The sequence below is a fragment of the Lates calcarifer genome, linkage group LG10 (assembly GCF_001640805.2).
Source record: "Lates calcarifer isolate ASB-BC8 linkage group LG10, TLL_Latcal_v3, whole genome shotgun sequence".
Lineage (NCBI taxonomy): Eukaryota > Metazoa > Chordata > Actinopteri > Centropomidae > Lates > Lates calcarifer.
The window spans coordinates 7,699,871-7,719,221 of NC_066842.1; the positions used below are offsets into that span (position 1 = coordinate 7,699,871).

The 19,351-nt window shown below is 39.6% G+C and overlaps 1 protein-coding gene and 2 long non-coding RNA genes across 10 annotated transcripts in view; 2 read left to right on the forward strand and 1 right to left on the reverse strand.

Moving 5' to 3' along the window:
* The window catches only part of appl2 (adaptor protein, phosphotyrosine interaction, PH domain and leucine zipper containing 2), a 60,391-nt gene that overhangs the window by 17,773 nt on the left and 23,267 nt on the right, over positions 1-19,351 (reverse strand). Inside the window, exon 1 of one of the 8 annotated variants that reach the window (XM_018675979.2) lies at positions 874-947. The exons of the other annotated variants lie outside the window; for them this stretch is intronic. Coding sequence (XP_018531495.1) covers positions 874-930 — 57 coding nt within the window. The 5' untranslated portion in view covers positions 931-947. Of the gene's footprint in view, positions 1-873; positions 948-19,351 lie in introns of those variants that run through there. 8 annotated transcript variants of the gene reach the window in all.
* On the forward strand, positions 10,791-16,897 carry LOC108892321 (uncharacterized). Its single transcript, XR_001962446.2, has 4 exons — positions 10,791-10,843; positions 14,867-14,891; positions 16,351-16,381; positions 16,844-16,897. It is a non-coding gene; the product is annotated as an uncharacterized LOC108892321 (long non-coding RNA).
* Positions 18,389-19,351, forward strand: part of LOC127142863 (uncharacterized) — a 39,907-nt gene continuing 38,944 nt past the window's right edge. The window contains exon 1 of the long non-coding RNA XR_007813951.1: positions 18,389-18,996. This is a non-coding gene — a long non-coding RNA (uncharacterized LOC127142863). The remainder of the gene's footprint in view (positions 18,997-19,351) is intronic.

A 19,351-nucleotide genomic window follows, 5' to 3' on the forward strand; every position in this document is an offset into this window, starting at 1 on the left:
CACTAAAAGAAAAATCATCTGGAATATGAACAAACATTTTACTGCAGGACAGCACCAGGCCAATTTCTTTTTACAAGAGCCAATATTTTGAGGGACAAGAAAGTCAAGAGAGGAATCGGCCTCCAGCATGGGCTGCACTTAAGCAGAACCATCAAGGAGGTCAGTCTGGTTTAGGGTGATGTTAACAGACAACAGAAACCACAGGCTACATTAAATGTACACAATAGCAAAGGCTGTCCTGTATTTCACTTCACCATCACTGATATCCATGCATGAGGCCTAGTGAGCAACTTTCCAAGCTACATTTCAGACCTGTAAGCATCAAACAATATATGGTATCCACTACCTGTTGCAGGCTATTGACTAATTCCAGGGGAGTCCGATAATGGAAACCCCTCCCACATCACATCATGTGAATCAGGCCCAGTTTGACTATAGTCCTAAAAATCTGACTTCACACGACACTGGAAAATAAGAAAAGGTTGCAGGTGTGTCCCGGTTGAGTTATATGATCGTGGCATCTTCCATACTCGGTATGAGTTTGGATGAATATCAGTATAACCTCTCTGATAGGAGAGGGGAAAGCCCTGTGACGGGCGGTAGTTGTGTAAAGCAATAGAGAGACCCAAACGCCAATAATTATGACATGCTGTTTAAACTAGAGCATGGTTTACAGGCAGGAAAGCGTAGCTACTTCTGAAAGAGGATTACATTCCCATAACAATGTGTCAATTGAGAGCTGTCATCGACCAGTGGAAACAGCCGACAACGGGAACAGGATACTGCCTGGGTTAGTAAGCTAACTTCAGCGCTAGAAACGCCTTTCGTGTGACAGCCGAGTCTTGAAACGTGATTAAACCCTCACAGGCCTACCTGAGGACTGTCCTGCAAAGCCTCCTCCAGGAGCAGTTTGTGATGTACGGCCGGCATCTTGTTAGCGTTGGAGGAGAGGGAATGGGGGCTTGAATTATTTAGAGCGTGGACTCGGTTCCCAGGGATCTCTGCGCGAACGAGAGGAACACGTAGTGGTTGGAGGCGGGCCCAGTCTGATCTCATCCAAAACCGCTACGGACAACTAGCGACCAGTGAAAAAAAGCCACGGTTTAACATCTAAAGTAGATATTTGTGTGATATTTATTTTGTTTCTTTTCTGGAGATGTGTTCTGTTTTCTGGCAAATACACGGTCAGCTGGCGCTAGATTACCAAAGTAGAGGTAACGTTAACAGTATCAACAGTGACACAATGTGGCCACAAAAAGAATTGCAGAATTTAATTTCAAAATAAGATACTCGCCAATAAGAGTGACTGTTTCATACAAAAAAATGAGTCATTTCACATCATCAGGCCACATAAAACATTCATACTGTTTGAAACACCTTAAGTTTTTTGTTGACCAAATTGATCTTTTTCAACAGTGGTGAAACAATGTAAAAAAAAAAAAAAAAATACTCAATCTCAAGTAAAAGTTTGCATTCGTGATCTTTCTTAAAGCACAGAAATATTATTTGGTGAAATATCCTTAAATTATCCAAAGTGAAATTACTCCATATGGATCCAGATTGGCCCATCCATTTATATATTTTTATTTTTTTATCACAAAATTTTAAATAGTAATTCATCATCTTTAAGCAATACACTATATTTATACGCAGATTTATGTTTTGTTTTATAATATCAAATCAAATAAATGTAATAGATTAGACCACAATATTTCCTACAGAAAAGTACAAATTAGCATCAAATGAGAATACTTAAGTAAAGTGAAATTATTATAATGATTTGAACTGTAGAGATGTGTCTGAAACTTTATCTCATGAATCGTAAAATGACATCTTTTCAAAGTAATTGCCATAATAAAATATGGAGGCATTTATGGGTTACAATATAAAATTCTGATTCATCCTAAAAAGTTCTGATTGGATCTCAATGATGTAATGACCATATAGGCTCAATTGTATTTTGTAGCCTCTGTAGACTACACATTAAGGCTGTGACTATCATCCGTTATTTTTCCAATGAATGAATGAATGAATTAGTCTATTAAATGACAATTGTTTAATTTCAGTCCAGATAGTCCCAAAGTATTCAATTTACAATGATAACAGAGGGAAGCAGCAAATCTTCAGACTTAGCCATTAACTCTCTGACAGCTGATTAATCGACTTGATAATTTTAGCACAGCATGTGCCTATTTATCTATCTCCACTTGGTACATCTTGGTACATCAAAATTATGATATTTAGATTCATCAGTACCTGCAGACCTCTGGGTTCCTCTGTAGATATGACCATTAAAATGTTTGTCATAAAGCAACATTCTGATCTGGAAATTATTTTTAGAAAAAGTTATGGATATACAGTATTGAATATGTTTGAGTAATTCTGTATGCCTATTAAAATCACATCTATTTTATTATAGGCAAATTATAGGCAGAGCATGAGATGTGCTAAGTATTGTTGGAGCTGCTCTCTAATTACGTCACCCTTCTTGCAGAGGCTGCACACATTCGGGAAAAACGAAGTTCCTTCCGTCACTGATCCCATCATGGATGATAAACTGAGTTGTTACCATGCTGTTGTGTTCTCCAAATGTCAGATACCACATTCATTAATGTCATGCTTTCTCTTTTATTTTCATGTAATCTGATCTAATTTACACCCACCACCACAGCATGGTGGTGGGTGTAAATTGGGTTACATCAACAAACCTAAAATTTGACTATAATGAAACAAAACGGAAAATCTGCCAGAAAAACAGAAATATCATGCACAGATGTTGATATATAACTCAATTAATTCCAGTGTTTAGTTGGCATGTCCTCCAGTCTCATCAATAAATGACAACGTATTAAAGAATATTTACAGTCAACTGCTGCTTCAGCTATTTGGGAGTTTGGTCTTGATTTGAGATTATGTCCAATCTAGAAAAGAACATAATTTAACTCTTTGTTTTACTTCGACTGATCCAAATTACAATGTATAACTGTGATTTCATACTGATATTGATAGGTTTGGGTGTAAAGACTAGGGTAAAATCGTCTGTTGACATTGCGTACTGTGAAGTTATCTTCTGGTTTTGGAAATGACCTACGGCAACTTTTTTATTACCAAGATAAGTTAATTGCGGGATAAAGTCACTTAAAGAAATCCTTGAAAATCCTCAAAATCAGATGAAACACAATATGTAAACCTGAAATAGTCTCTCTCTACCTTTCTCTTTCTCTCTTTTATCTTGGCCTAAGACATCTTAGGTCTCCAAAATATAGTATAAATGAGTTGTTAAGATGGTCATGTCTTGTTGTGTGGTGTCTCGATAATGTAGGCAAGCTGTGACATGCAGTGCTTCCTCATCAGCCGAGCAGGAGGGCACATTCTTCCCTCCCTAGTGGACTTGTGTTTTTAATTGGTTAAGTTGTGGCTCTAAATCAGACAAGGCATTTCAGTCCTGACTTTGATAATTAATTTTGTTTGCTGGCTCTGCTAAGTCTGGCCTATAAAAAGACATGCTTAATGTCAGTGGAACTAACCTGGATTAAACAAAGCAGTGATTCAGCTGACCAAGGAGACACACTCTCTGGAGAAAGTAGAATAGAGTTGTTTTTTCTGGAGAGCAAATGCTCCTGACTGGGGCAGTACATTAAATTACCTTTTCATACAAGTCTGTTATTGTTCACCTACCATTATACCATCAGAGTAGAAGCACTATATGTGGGAAAAATGTTCTTTTACAACAAAACATGTTATACTGGGCAATATTAAAGGACTAAGAGTCTACGGCCTCATTAGCAGCTCTGAGGCTGTAGCATGCTAATGTTTAGAGGGTATAGTCTTCACCACATTCACATCTTAGTTTAGCATTTTAATATGCTAACATTTGCTAGTAAAAACTAAACACTAAGCACAGCTGATGGAATCATGTCGTAAATTAAGCTATTTGGTCACCAAAGTTATTATAATTAATCCAGATGGAGAATGTGTGTGCCAAATGTCATGCCAATCCATCCAGTAGTTGCTGGGACATTTCACAACACAACACAAATATGAACCATGTGGTGGACAGTCAGGAATACTACAGTTCATCCTCTGGATCACAAATGTTTCTCGCTCAAATAACTTTATGCCTAAATTGTCAGAAACTTCCATACTTTGTACATTTTAAGCAACATTTAGGCATTTTTTAAAAATATGCTTCCAGATGCAGTGTTAGATGAAAGAAATCAATGCAACTCACTTATCTGTACAGTAAGTGTGAAGCTACAGCCAGCTGACAGAACCTGGCGTGCTGACGTACTGCGGTAAGCGTATTCCGTCACTTCCGGTTACCGGTGTTTGGAGATCATCGTTTGGTGTATACCTGTCTCAGACTAGATACTTTCTTTTTATCGACATTACTTCTGTGACTCTATCACCAATTTAATCTGCACTTTCACAGTAACAGTAGTTGCTAAATCACCAACTTTCTCCACTTTCTGTGTGGTACTTTATCGATTCACGCTATCTTCTGCTACTGATTTAGCTGAACTCTCAGCCATGGCCTCTCGCTCTCCTTCTCCCTCTCCTGCCTTCTCTTGCTCTGCGTGTCAGATGTTCAGTTACTCCTCTGCCTCGTTTAATGATAATGGTATGTGTAATAAATGTAGTCTGTTTTCTGTACTCGAGGCGAGGCTTAGCGAATTAGAGTCCCGGCTCCGCACCATGGAAACTAATTCAGCAGCTAGTGCTAAACAGCCCCCCGTAGCCGGTGCGGAGCAGCCTAGCATAGCTCCTGTTAACATTCCCCCGGCAGTTCCCGAGCAGCCGGGAAAGCAGGCTAGCTGGGTGACTGTTCGTAAGGACAGGCGTAGTCGTAAGCAGAAGCCCACTGCTGACCACCACCCAGTTCACGTTTCTAACAGATACTCCCCGCTCAGCGACACACCCGCTGAGGAGCCAACTCTGGTGATTGGCGACTCCATTTTGCGGAACGTGAAGATAGCGACTCCAGCGACCATAGTTAAATGTATTCCCGGGGCCAGAGCGGGCGACATTGAATCTTATTTAAAGCTGCTGGCTAAGGATAAGCGTAGATACAATAAAATTGTTATTCACGTCGGCGCTAATGACACCCGACTACGCCAGTCGGAGGTCACTAAAGTTAATATTGACTCGGTGTGTACACTTGCAAAAACCATGTCGGACACCGTAGTTTTCTCTGGTCCCCTGCCCAATCTGACCAGTGATGACATGTATAGCCGCATGTCTTCACTCAACCGCTGGCTGTCGAGGTGGTGTCCAGAAAACGATGTGGGCTTTGTAGATCATTGGAAGAGTTTCTGGGGGAGACCTGGTCTGGTTAGGAGAGACGGCATTCATCCCACTTTTGATGGAGCATCTCTCATATCCAGAAATCTGACAGAGTTTATTAGGAAGCCAAAGCCCTGACAATCCAGAGTTCAGGCCAGGAGACAGAGCTGCAGTCTTACACGCTTCTCTGTGCCTCCTTTAGAGCAGTCACCCCTCCATTACCCTATAGAGACTGTGTCTGCCCCCCGACCATTTAAATTAACTAAACCAAAGGTCAACAAAAGAGGAGTTAGTCACAATAATCTAATAAAAATCAGCACATCCACCTCAAATGTTCAGCAAAATAAAATAATTAAATGCGGATTACTCAATATCAGATCTCTCTCATCCAAAGCTGTACTAGTAAATGATTTGATATCAGATCACCATCTTGATCTATTCTGTCTGACTGAAACCTGGCTGTGTCAGGATGATTATGTTAGCCTGAATGAATCAACCCCCCCCAGTCATATTAATACTCACATTCCCAGAGACACTGGCCGTGGAGGTGGAGTCGCAGCCATTTTCAACTCCACTTTATTAATTAACCCTAAACCTAAACTCAGTTATAATTCATTTGAAAGTCTTGTTCTTAGTCTGTCCCATCCAAGGTGGAAAACATTAAAGCCAGTTCTATTTGTTGTAGTGTACCGTCCTCCTGGTCCATACTCTGATTTCTTATCTGAATTTTCAGAGTTCCTGTCGAGTTTGGTACTTAAAACAGATAAAGTTATTATTGTAGGCGACTTCAATATTCATGTTGATGTCAACAATGACAGCCTTAGCTCTGCTTTTTCCTCTTTACTAGACTTTATTGGCTTCTCTCAGTGTGTAGATAAACCCACTCACTGTTTCAGTCACACTCTCGACCTTGTTTTAGCTTATGGTATTGACATTGAACATGTAACAGTCTTCCCACAGAATCCCATTCTATCAGACCACTTCTTAATCACTTTCGACTTCATATTGCTGGATTATGTATTATCAGCAAAAAACATCCTGACTAGAAATATTTCCGATAATGCAGTAGTTAAATTCAAGGAAATGATTCCCACTAACTTAGGTCCAGTGCCTCATCTTAATTTTGCAGAAGCTACTCCCTCCCAGCTTGATCATCTTGTAGACAGTGTTGCAGACTCATTACGTACCACTTTAGATTCCATCGTCCCCCTAAAAATGAAAACAATAAAGAGAAAGAGGCAAGCTCCATGGTTCAACTCCCAAACCCGTACACTGAAACAAACAGCACGTAGGCTTGAAAGAGTGTGGCGTTCCACCAAACTGGAAGAATCCCACTTAGCTTGGCAGGATAGTGTCAAAAGATATAAAAAGGCCCTCTGTAATGCAAGAGGCGCCTATTACTCATCATTAATAGAAGATAATAAGAACAACCCCAGGTTTCTCTTCAGCACTGTAGCCAGGCTGACAGAGAGTCACAGCTCTATAGATCCACGCATCCCTATAACCCTCAGTAGCAATGATTTTATGAACTTCTTTAATGATAAAATCTCTACCATTAGAGATAAAATTAATCACATCCTGCCTTCAATCAGTACAGATTTATGCCATAACACAGGATCCATAGAGTCAGCTGCAAAACCTAACCTTGACTCCTTTTCTACCATCGACCTAGCCCAGCTCACATCAATTATCTCAGCATCTAAACCTTCAACCTGTCTCTTAGACCCCATCCCAACTAGGCTGCTTAAGGAAGCTCTGCCCTTAATTTGCAGTCCTGTATTAGATATGTTAAATCTGTCCTTGTTAACAGGTTATGTTCCGCAGACGTATAAAACAGCTGTAATCAAACCTCTTCTAAAAAAGCCCACTCTAGATCCAGATGTATTAACCAACTACAGACCTATATCTAACCTCCCCTTTCTTTCTAAGATCCTGGAGAAAGCAGTTGCAAAACAGTTGTGCGACTTTCTACAGGACAATAGTTTATTTGAGGTTTTTCAGTCAGGATTTAGGTTGTATCACAGCACAGAGACGGCACTTGTAAAAGTTACGAACGACCTTCTGATAGCATCAGACAACGGTCTTGTTTCTGTACTTGTCTTGTTAGATCTCAGTGCTGCTTTTGATACAATTGACCATCACATCCTTTTACAGAGACTGGAGCACTTTATTGGCATTAAAGGAACGGCACTAAACTGGTTTAAGTCCTATCTATCTGATAGGCTTCAGTTTGTACATGTTAACAACAACTCCTCCATACACACAAAAGTTAGACATGGAGTTCCACAAGGGTCAGTGCTTGGACCAATCCTCTTCACTTTGTATATGCTTCCCTTGGGCAATATTATCAGGAAACACTCCATAAATTTCCATTGTTATGCAGATGATACACAGCTTTATCTGTCAATGGAACCTAATGAAACCAATCATCTAGCCAAACTCCAAGCTTGTCTTAGGGACATTAAAATCTGGATGACAAGCAACTTCTTACTACTAAACTCAGATAAAACTGAAATCATTATAATTGGTCCTGAACACATCAGAAACAAACTTTCTAATGATGTAGCTCCATTAGACAACATTGCCCTGGCTCCCAGCTCCACTGTAAAGAATCTGGGAGTCACCTTTGATCAGGATTTGTCCTTTACCTCACACATAAAACAAACTTCTAGGACTGCCTTTTTTCATCTGCGTAACATCTCCAAAATTAGACATTTTCTGTCCCAAAAAGATGCAGAAAAACTAGTCCATGCATTTGTTACTTCTAGGCTGGACTACTGTAATTCATTATTATCAGGCTGCCCCAACAAGTCTCTAAAGACTCTGCAGCTGATTCAAAATGCTGCAGCACGACTACTGACAGGAACTAGGAAAAGAGATCACATTTCTCCTGTGTTAGCCTCTCTACATTGGCTCCCAGTCAAATCCAGAATAGAATTCAAAATCCTCCTCCTCACTTACAAAGCCCTTAATGGTCAGGCTCCATCTTACCTTAAAGATCTCATAGTCCCCTACAATCCCACCAGGACTCTGCGCTCCCAAAATGCTGGTTTACTGGTGGTTCCCAGAGTTTCCAAGAGTAGAATGGGAGGCAGAGCCTTCAGTTATCAGGCTCCTCTACTGTGGAACCTTCTCCCAGTTTCGGTCCGGGAGGCAGACACCCTCTGTACCTTTAAGAGTAGGCTTAAAACTTTCCTCTTTGATAAAGCTTATAGTTAGGGTTGGCTCAGGCTTGAACCATCCCTTAGTTATGCTGCTATAGGCCTAGACTGCCGGGAGATCTCCCATGATGCACTGAGCTCCTCTCTTTCTCTCTCTCTCTCTCTCTCTCTCTCTCTCTCTCTCTCTCTCTCTCCACTCAATATGGATTCATATCCCATGTTACATGTTACTAACTCAATATGTCCCCTTTCCTGTAGTATTGTGCTCTTCCGTCTCTCTCTCCTCTTCTGTCTCTTTCTGCAGGTATTTCTTCCTCTGGAGCTGTAGAGTCTGATCTGTGATGACAAGTCTCCTGCTGCTCCTACAACTCCACTCAACACCTGCTGCTAGAATTAGAAATTACTTATACTGCTACTGCTATTAGTTGTATTGCTGTGTTAGCAGTTAATACTTTAATTATCACTACTATCACTACTACTGCTGTATTACTGGCCTCATCTTACATCTGATATGGAACCTGTGTTATGCTATGTTCTTCTTTCGCCTTTCTCTACCCCCCCCCCCCCCCCCCCTCCTTCTTAACCCAACCGGTCGAGGCAGATGGCCGCCCACCCTGAGTCCGGTTCTGCTCGAGGTTTCTGCCTCTTAAAAGGAAGTTTTTCCTTGCCACTGTCGCCTAGTGCTTGCTCTTGGTGGGATTTGTTGGGTCTCTCTCTGTAAATACCTATTTTAAAGAGTATGGTCTAGACCTGCTCTATATGAAAAGTGCCTTGAGATGACTGTTGTTGTGATACGGCGCTATATAAATAAAATTGAATTGAATTGAATTGAATTGACAGTTGGCTTAGCTTAGCATAAAGACTGGAAACTACCACACAGCCTTCCATAAAATGGCGAATTGTTCTTGTCACTCTTATTTTTATTTTTTTGCACAGATTAAACAAAGATAAAGATTTATGATATAACATATTAATTAGTGTGCATAAAGGTGCGGATAGGTAGTCTTTGTGCTAAGCTAAGCTAAGCAGCTGGTGGCTGTAGCCTTATATTTAACAGATAGATAAGAGTGGCATCTATCTTCTTGTAATATAAATAATTGTATTTCTCAAAAACGTCAAACTATTCCTTTAAGGTGGATTGAACCTTCTCTCATCTCACATGTCTGTGGAAAACTTTTCTGTATAAAATATATTCATCCTGCACCTCTACATCTGAGCATATGAGACATTCCAGGATTTCATGACAGCACCAGTTTAATATACTGGCAAACAGCAACTTGAACTTATGAGAGCCTGTATAGAAACCATGATTAGCCTGTCTAGCACAAAAAAATAAATAAATAAAATAAAATGTTACGGAGGAACTCTGTCATTTTTGTTTGCAGGCTTTTTCAGAAACTCAGCATTTTTCAGTGGAAACTTCTCATTAGAATTTTAAAAATCTTGACTCTCAGCCACACAGACTTCTTAACATCATAGGATAACACCACTGACTGAATGTGAGAATTAGTTTCGCTGGTGGAGTGTGCTAATGCAATGCATCCTGTTATTTAAACTCCACTCACATGACTACACTACTCTTGTCAGAGTACATGTATTGAGATTTATTGGGGGCTATAAACTGACCTAAGCGTGACCTTTGTGGTCTCATGGAAAAACTGCTCAAGGCTTTTCCAGCTTTTCGCCATTGATTCTCAAGAGCTTAAACAAATGCTTTATGTGTATGTGTGTTTTTCGAGTCCCACCCATAGAAAAAGCATGAATAAAGGTTCTCTATGTTTTACCACACAAAGACAAGTTGGGGATTTTACAGAATGTCACACACAGAGACTGATATATTGATGCCACTTAAATGCAATTCATTTTTTCCACCTTTATATAAAAAGGAAGCTCCCTATTGGTTGAGTCTCACCTCACCCTCCGCCTCCTTTCCCCCGGTTTCCCGGGCAACCATGTCAGGGTGGAGGAAAAGAGCAAATCATGTGAGGGCATAGCATCTCTCTCTCTCTCTCTCTGTCTCATTCTCTATCTCAGTGTGTGTGTGTGTGTGTGTGTGTGTGTGTGTATAAAAGCCTCTCTCTCCATGCTTTCACTTCACTCTCAGCTCTCCATTGCATTGCAGAGAGGATAGACACAAGACTGAAGAGAGGGGAGGGAGACACTACCAAAGGAGATCTCTGTGAGACATTCCTTTGACCTTCCCTCTCTTTCTTTCTTTCTGTCTTTCTTTCGTCTCTCTCTTCCTCACTTTCTCCCCCTCTCCCAATGTGTTTTGGAGCTCTCGCCCTTCCTCCTTCTCCCTCTTCTTGTTAAGCGTCTCTCTGCTCTGCTTGGACGGTGGCTGCATCGATGCAAAATGGGTTGTGGCAATTCCTCAGCCACCAGCACCTCAGGAGGGGGTGAGTGTTTCAGGCATCTATGTACATACATGTATGTGTGTGTGTGTGTGTGTGTGTGTGTGTGTGTGTGTGTGTGTGAGCGAGAGAGAGAGAGATAATGGGTGAGAGTGTGAAGGAGAGAGTTGTCAACTGTATCTGCACCAAGGGGAGAAGGTGTTTTGAATGTAAATGAAGTGTGTCAGGGTTACCCTTGCATTCAATATATGTCCATGTGTGTGTGTGTACTGGGGGTGTGGGATCTCACGGTCTTGATTTCATTCATAAATAAATAGATATCATCATGTTTGTTTGTGTCTCAAAATGTAATTTTTTGTAATTTTTTTTTTCCACATATGTTTAACACCGTGCAGCATATTGGCTGCCACTCTGTAGTGTGTGCATGTCTGTGTATGTGCATATTTACGCGTGTGGTGGTCTTCTGAAGCTACGTGTGGTGGGTTGATCATGAAGGGTCTCCCATATTCTAGTACAAGACAGCAGAGTACCCCAAGGAATGTACTGCTTTGATAATGATAATGACACTTATACTGTAATTACAACGTTAACATCTTCACTGATACAAAAGCAAATCCTCCATAGGTCGTGCCTGTTTTTTTACGTTTATGTGTGTCTCTCCCTCTCTTGGTGTGTTTGTACTGGTTTCCATGGATTTTTAAGATGAAAGACAAGCAGTTTCACTTACATTCACCCGTTTTTGTCTCCCTTCTTGACTGGTGCTGATTGTGCCTGTAAACAGGCAGCTGTGAAATAACTCCATCAATGGCCAGGTTTCATTCATAAAGCCTGGAGGACACATCTGAATGGAGAAAATACTTTATCACATGGTTTTACTAACGCTTGTCCAGATAATCCTGCCTAATTGTGGCTTGTCCTCAAATAACATATCACTCAGTTGATTTAGGCTGATAAAATAGCTGTTTTAAATTATACTGAGCGTCTCTGTGCACCATAGTCAAATTGAGGTAATAATTAGATTGAAGTATCTGCAGGATTACCTCACCACCACTGCCCATTAAAGCAGTATAGTGTGTGTTTGTGCTTGTGTAAATGTGTGTGTGTGCGTGTGTGCTTGCAAGTACCTAATCAGTGCTTACCAGCCATGTTAACAGAGCCACAGACAGCTGCTGGGAAACACAACTCAGTGTTGCCTTTCGCTTTAAATTTGATTTACTTTGAGGTTACACTGTCTGCAAACAACATTTAAGTAGATCTCTGAGTTTGTTTGCAAGTGCAGCTTGTTTGTCTATGAAGGCCAGCAGCTGTGTTTATTTCTGCTCCTTCTTAGAGGTCAGCATTCAGTACAATGTCAAGGACATGTGACATCCTGTCAATTTGACAAATGTGGACCAGTGGCTGCTTCCATTTGTCCATGCCAGCCAACACCAGGCCACAGTCAACGGATACTGTTTCTCGTACCATTATTTTCTTTAGAATTATGATAGAAGCAACTCTTGCTCACGTTATGTTATTTTAACCTGGGATGTATAATTCCATCACTACAAATGTGTAGTTTTATGTTAATTTACTTTAATCCACTCTATTTTGCATTTATGAGCAGAATATAAACATTGAATACATTTGTTTTAGGTTTTAACACACTCTCATGTAGTGGTAAGTTTTAATTATTACTATGACTCCTCCTCTGAGCATCTGAGTGGAGGGTGGTGTACAGTATAAAATGTACCCCCACCCCACATTATGATGTAGTTGTAAGCATTTTTAATTAATGTATATGTTGCCAACTTTAACTCCCCCTGTGGGCTCCCATGAGTGGAGACCAGTGCATAAAGGGATAATGAATGATAATTTTGTTTAAAAAAAAAAAAAAGTAATAATATATATGTCTCCATAGGAAAGTCAGATACTGCAATTTGTCCTTACATGTGCTTACAAGTACATTACAGTGTATTATAAACCCCTTATGGGAGGCTTAAAGGAAAGTGTTAGTATTTATTTCGAGTTTTGTGCTTCTAGGCAGTGCCCAAATCATAACCACAACCAAAGTCACTCAGTAAGCTTTAAAGTCAAGTCTTACAAGAATGTTCCAGTTTCAAGATGTGGTCTGACCAAACTCTTGTGACCTCCTCAGTGCACTCTACATCACATTGCTCATCCTTAGTCTTATGCACCCAGATGTGCACCCTTGGATATGAATGAGCTTTTGTCAGGCTACTGAATGGCCCCTGTGTCATATCAGCACTCAAACATTTACCGTGAAAAAAAGCCCTCCATTCCTTTTACAAGGATGAAATTCACTGTATTTCTGTGTAATGTAGATTCTCCAGTTTTCTACAATTTCACATTATTCTTGTAGAGATCTTTTCAAGGTACTTTTCTCCACTTACACAATGAGGTATGGCATGAAAAACCAATTGAAGGGCAGAAATGAGGCTTTTGTTCCCCCGCTGTTGTCAGTGTGATACTGTACATTGAAGACGGAAGTTACATTATCTTCCTGCTGAATCTAATATGATCTCATTTCAATTCAAATCAAGCTCAGTGGACTGCCTGTGGTTCAGCAAAGAATGAGCTGCTGTCAGCCATAAAAGAGTCAAACAGCATCAGGATGAACACAATGGGTGTCATTTGGAATCGAGGCATTTTACACTGTATGCTTTATATTTGATTACAACATGTCCTCTGTTACCCTTCAGAGGCAAGCTGGGATAACTTAAAAAGTCAATTGATTAGAGAGTATAAATAGCCTATGTACTCAAACTATTAGTGGATATACTATAAATTTAAGCACTCAGACTGACTTGGGGGGAAAGTGGCAATAGCCCGAAAACATTACACTGAAGTATAAATCTTTTGTTCATTCATTTGACATTTGTTCATTCCATGTAAAACACCCTTAAACTGTTATTTGCTATCTTCTACCTTAAAAGCATAAATACTGTTAAGGGGAACAGGCAGACATGAGCGTGGCATTCATCTTCTGATTTAACTCTCTGCCAGAAAGCTAATTAACATATTTCCTAAAATGTCAAACAATTTCTATAAATCTATACATATGAATTTTGTATCCAAGTCACTGCAGGGTGTAGGCTGCTACATTGTTGTAATGTCATTATGTTCAGTGGCAGTGTTTTTCACTACAGGATGTTCTATTCGTGCTGTTAATGTAAGGTGTTATAGAAGTACAAAGTGCTAGACTTTGACATCTGAGACTGGGGGTTTGCATAGATTTATTCAACAAAAGCACTTTGGTGAAGGTTTGGAAAAAGATGTGGTTTCAGTTAAATATTAGCTAATACAGTAATTATGTGTCTCAGCCTTTAATTTAGTGTTGAATTTTTAAGTTAAACCAGGACCACGATCTTCCCTAAACTTAAGCTGTGAGTGTCTAAACGTAACAATGAAAGCATCATGCTTTAGTTGCCATGAGTTGATATTGTAGGTAAAATTAATGAAATGCATTCAGGTTTTGTCATTTTTGGTTGGTGTAAATTCAGTGTCACCAAATATTGTACATTTGATATTTGCCAAAGCCTCACATATCCCTTTCCCAACTGCCCTGATTGGGGCCAAGAGGCGTCAGTGGAAATCTACTAGGTGGTCTGATAGAGTGCTCTCCAGTGTTGTCACCTTGACACCCTTCTAAATCACTGCCAGCCAAGGGTCCACACCCTTCCTTTTGTCACCCTGAGGAATTAAAGGAGCATTATCTTAAGTGATAGCTGTTCAACTAATTGATTTCTTCAACATGGTTTTTTAAATGGTAGGCAGAGAGCTGTTAGATAAGGGCTATGTTGAAGTGAGATGTATTATATAGTGGTGGTTGGTAGTCTTTATTTGTGTTTACATATATGTCTGTGGTTTGTTCATCTGTCTATTTAAGTCTTGTAAGAAAACAGTGTCAATTATGTCTCGACACATTTGTAACTGGTCTTGGTCTTGATGCAGCTGTATGGAAAGAAACAGCTGTGTGGTCCATGAATTGTAAACACACAGGGATTAATTATTAGTGAGGTAACACACACATGAGGATGAATTAAATCTTGTCTTTTCATCTGTTTTCAGGGCCAGCAGAAGCCTCCAAAGATGTGTAAGTACATCAGCCATTTTCTACTGACTTGAAATATTCATGAAACTCATCATCTGTGACCTCCAGGCTGCATATATTGACATCACACAACAGGCCTTAATATATGCACACACAACCTGTATTATTGTAGTATATATCTGTTTATGACAGACATTTCTCTACACTGAATGAATTGAAATTATACAACTATAAAAATTACATTTTAGAAAGCACTTAATGGTGAAGCACAAAAAACGTGTAATCAAAAGAATTAAATTGCTTTTCATGAAAAGAAACAATCTGTGTTGAAAAAAAAAATCAGGGCTGGAAACTGTTATTACTTTAACGTTGACTGACACATATTTTATTATAGGTGCACACTAAAACACAACTAATAAATAATAGCTAGTAAATAACAAAATCTTTGTTATTTATTAGCTGTTTAATAGTTTTTCACATCATTGATGGTTGTAAACAACAATAACATGACTCTATTATCCTGTTAATAAATGCATATTGATGGAATTTTTTTGTGTGTGTGTGATTAAATGTGTGCTGTTTAGATGCTGTATGTTGGTAGAATGAAGTCTTCTTAAGATCCATAGTTTGAAAAATGCAGTAAAAATTAAAATTTACTGTGAGGTGTTTTCATCCCTGCTTTAGAAATCTACCATCAATACTGAAAAAAAGAAATAAATTGATATTTGACTATGTAGCCAAGTTCCTACTGGCTCCTCCTCTGTTAAACCACACTTTTGGTTAAACAGGTGGTTTCTTCTTGTTTTAGAAAAACTTCAGACCACATTTTTCTGTGAAGTATCATTCAGAGGACAGATTGTCCTAGGGAGGAGCAGCATTTCCAAATCATTTCCTGGAATCAGTGAGTGAGAGAGAGAGAGAGAGAGAGAGAGAGAGAGAGAGAGAGTATGTGTGTGTGCGTGTGCTCTCTACATGTATGTCTTTGTGTGTGCCCTTGATAACCATCTGAGCAGCCAGCACAGGACCCGTGAGAGCTGACAGCAGTACACTACTGACTCACTGAGGCTAATCACAGCTTCCTAAGACTGACCTACACAGCAAAATATTACACACACACACACACACACAGAGAGAGAGAAAGAGAGAGAGAGAGAGAGAGATAGAGAGAGAGATTACCACTATGTGAAACACAAGATAAGTTAATAATACAACCTAAAAGTGAAATGTGCAGTAACAGAGTGAATAAAAAACTAACAAACAAGACAAAAAACTGAGGTCACTGCATTGTCATGGGTTGTTCAATAGTCTGGTTCAAAACCTGAGATGAAAATTGGTAAATCACTCTAAGGGGGAATTAGCAACATACCTCAAATGTTTTGCAGCTATGTGAACTCCACAGTTTAGCATTTACTGCCTCTGATGAGGTGCTTTGTTTGTGAAGTTTTATCTCCATCCTCCTTAGAGCTGACCTGACCTGTGCTTCTTCTCTTACTCAGGACAGACGATCCCTCGGCAGAAGATGAGAAAAGAAGGTATTTTGATAATTTTCTCCAAATTCTTGTCTGCATTTATTTTAGTTTTCCATTGGAGCATATTACATCATCATCACAGTAGGAAAAGCATACTGCATAGAAAAACACTTACTCAAGCTCAGTGTTAACGTGGCTTATGCATTGTGGCAAGGGTAGTTAAAGTAATTTGTTTTTGTCCATAAATTATAGCCACAATTCTCCTTTATCCACAGAGATTACATTACATACATTGACTGTGTAATTATAATGCTTATTTCCAATCATTTTAATGTCAGGACTGTTGAAAACAAGATGAAAAACTCGAAGATAAAAAATTCCTGGCACATCTAATTATCAACATCACACAAGGCCTGACATAATTAGAAACAAAGGTGTGATATCTTCCAAAGACAGCAGGAAAGATGTAAACAGTAAATGCACTGCCTCTCCTCTCCTCTCTCCTCTCCTCTCCTCTCCTCTCAGGAACTATGGTGGCGTATATGTAGGTCTACCAGCAGACCTGACCACTGTGGCCGGTAGTCCAGTCCAAGTCCACACGTAAAGGTAATGCATCTCTAACACTGTAAATCCTGTGTTCTGTTAACTGAGAGTCTTTACACATGAAAACAATGGACTTTGCTGTTGTGGTAAACTGTAGACTATATTAAGATGGTACTTCTTACAGTGATGAGCATCTTGTAGCAGCTCAGGGCACAGAGAGAAATAATCCCTGGTGGTTGAGCCACCATCCCATGAAACCACATGTCGCCTGCAGCATCTTTGCTTTTTCTCTGACCTTTATTTTTATTGAATATTAATGAGAAGCATTCCTTTTACTATTGCAGCTCTGTTGTGTCAAGAGAAGTATAGTGTTTTGGTTTTTTTTTTTACATCAATATGTGCTTTACAACAGCCCATTCATGTATTCAGTTTGTAGTGTTGCACGTTCACTGATTCCACAACAGTCTTATTCATTCTCTAAGTGAACAAATGCAGTGTAGCGTGGCACTGACTTAATTCTTTTATGTAACCTGCCTTCCTAACAGAGAAATATGTGACCTGTGTTAAGAAGTTACAATTAGCAAACTACTTTGCTGTTGTATGTCATGCTCTTAAAAGCTCTCTTCTTGTCATGTTTGTCCTTGTGCTCATCGAGGTTAAATATAATAATGAATTGATTTGCTTTTCTATCCTCTGACACAAGTATTGACTCTTTTTTTTTCCACTGAGGTCTCTCAATTCACACTGCTGGGAAGAGTGTGTGGGTGTTTTTGAGCGCAGTCTTCACATGGAGACAGAAATACAATTAGTAGAAATTTGTCAAATAATTGTTCCTATAAATATCTGGGCACTGATTCTGTTTTTCCTTCTTCTTGCAGACTAGCAGCTACTGAAAGGAACACAACACAGGTACTCAAAGAAAAAAAAAAAAACACAAGGCCGCTTGTTCAGCTCTTTACATCACCTGCTCAGTATTTTTTCTGTTAAAGTGAACGGAAGCTGGTGCAAAGATTCATATAAAAGTGAATGACTTTTTTCCTTTGTCCCAACAGGATCCTGCATATTCATTCACCTAGAGAAACTCACATTACAAGCAGAGAGCATGTAAGTGCCCTGATTCTGGCTCACCACACACTGGCTAAAGTCTCAGGCTTCAACACTCTTCATTTGAGCGATGATGTGGACAGCTTGCCAGGGCTCTGAGGACGCTGCCTCATGGAGTCATGGGAGGCACAGTGACGCAGGGATGCACTGTGGAGGTCTGCATACTGCATCCATCATCATCACCCTTCACTTTGCAAAAAAGATGGGCATCGAAGCAGACAAGCACCCACCCTAGGACTGGCAGCTGAGGGCGGTGGCAGTGGGCATTGTGACAGCCATCTTGGCTCTTCGGTCATGGCACTGGAACGTTCTCTTTCTTTCTCAGGAGGAGACAGGGATCCCAGCCAACTAACTAACTGCCTGGGACTCACACACATTCCCAATAGCCCTCTGCAATAATAATCACTGCTCAGTTATTTTCTCTAAAACGCCATCAATGATTCATTGTGTGGCAGAGATGCAGCGTTAGAGAGACAGAGAGAAATCAGAGTTTCACAGAAAGCAGCAAACACATTCCTGTTAATGCATCGCAGAACATCTCAGTGTTATTCAAAATAGCTTTGATTTCAATCAGGGACCTTCTGCTGCAACAGAATAGTCTGAAAATGACATTGATTTTAATTCCGGGTCTAAATGCTAATAACAGCAGTGGGTTCAAGTCAAGGGTGTTTTAATAGACGCCCCTAAATGACCTGGGTGCATCAACTATGTCGTACCTGTTGTTGTCACTTAACTTGTGCCCCAGACTGATTATGTAACATCAGCATATGACTCATGATATTAGAGGATCTTTCTCTCTCTCTCTCTGTCTGCCTCGCTCTCATGCTCTCGCTGCAGCGTGTTGTTTTTTTCCCCAAAGAGCTCTGGTTCAAGTGCTTCTGGGTAATTCACACAGCTCTTATAATATTTCTCAAGATTTACAGGGGCAGAACTGTCACACAGTTTGTTCATATCTTACAACATAAATGTGATCTCAAGTGTAACAGCAAAAAAATGTGTCTTTTAATTATGCTCATCTGCAAAAAAAAAGTGTACAAAAGAAACATTGTAAGAGGAGAAGGAGTTATGGTAAATTGGTTTTCCCCTCCCTCTTTTTTTCTTACATTTTATTGCATTGCTTTGTAACACCTGCACTGATTTTATTACAGACTATTTTGTACATTTATGTATCAAACTTAATTGAATGTTGTTTTACTGTGTGTAATCTTTAATCAGTGAGGCTGGTTTTATTCTTTGTTTTTCTTAACATCAACAAATCCCACGAAAACACTAATACAAACAGTGTTTTTAAGAAAAATCTCTTGATTTATTACTTAGTGTTTTAAAAGCTGTTTCTTTAAAGGTCAAGAATGAATCTTCATCATATATATATATATATATATATAT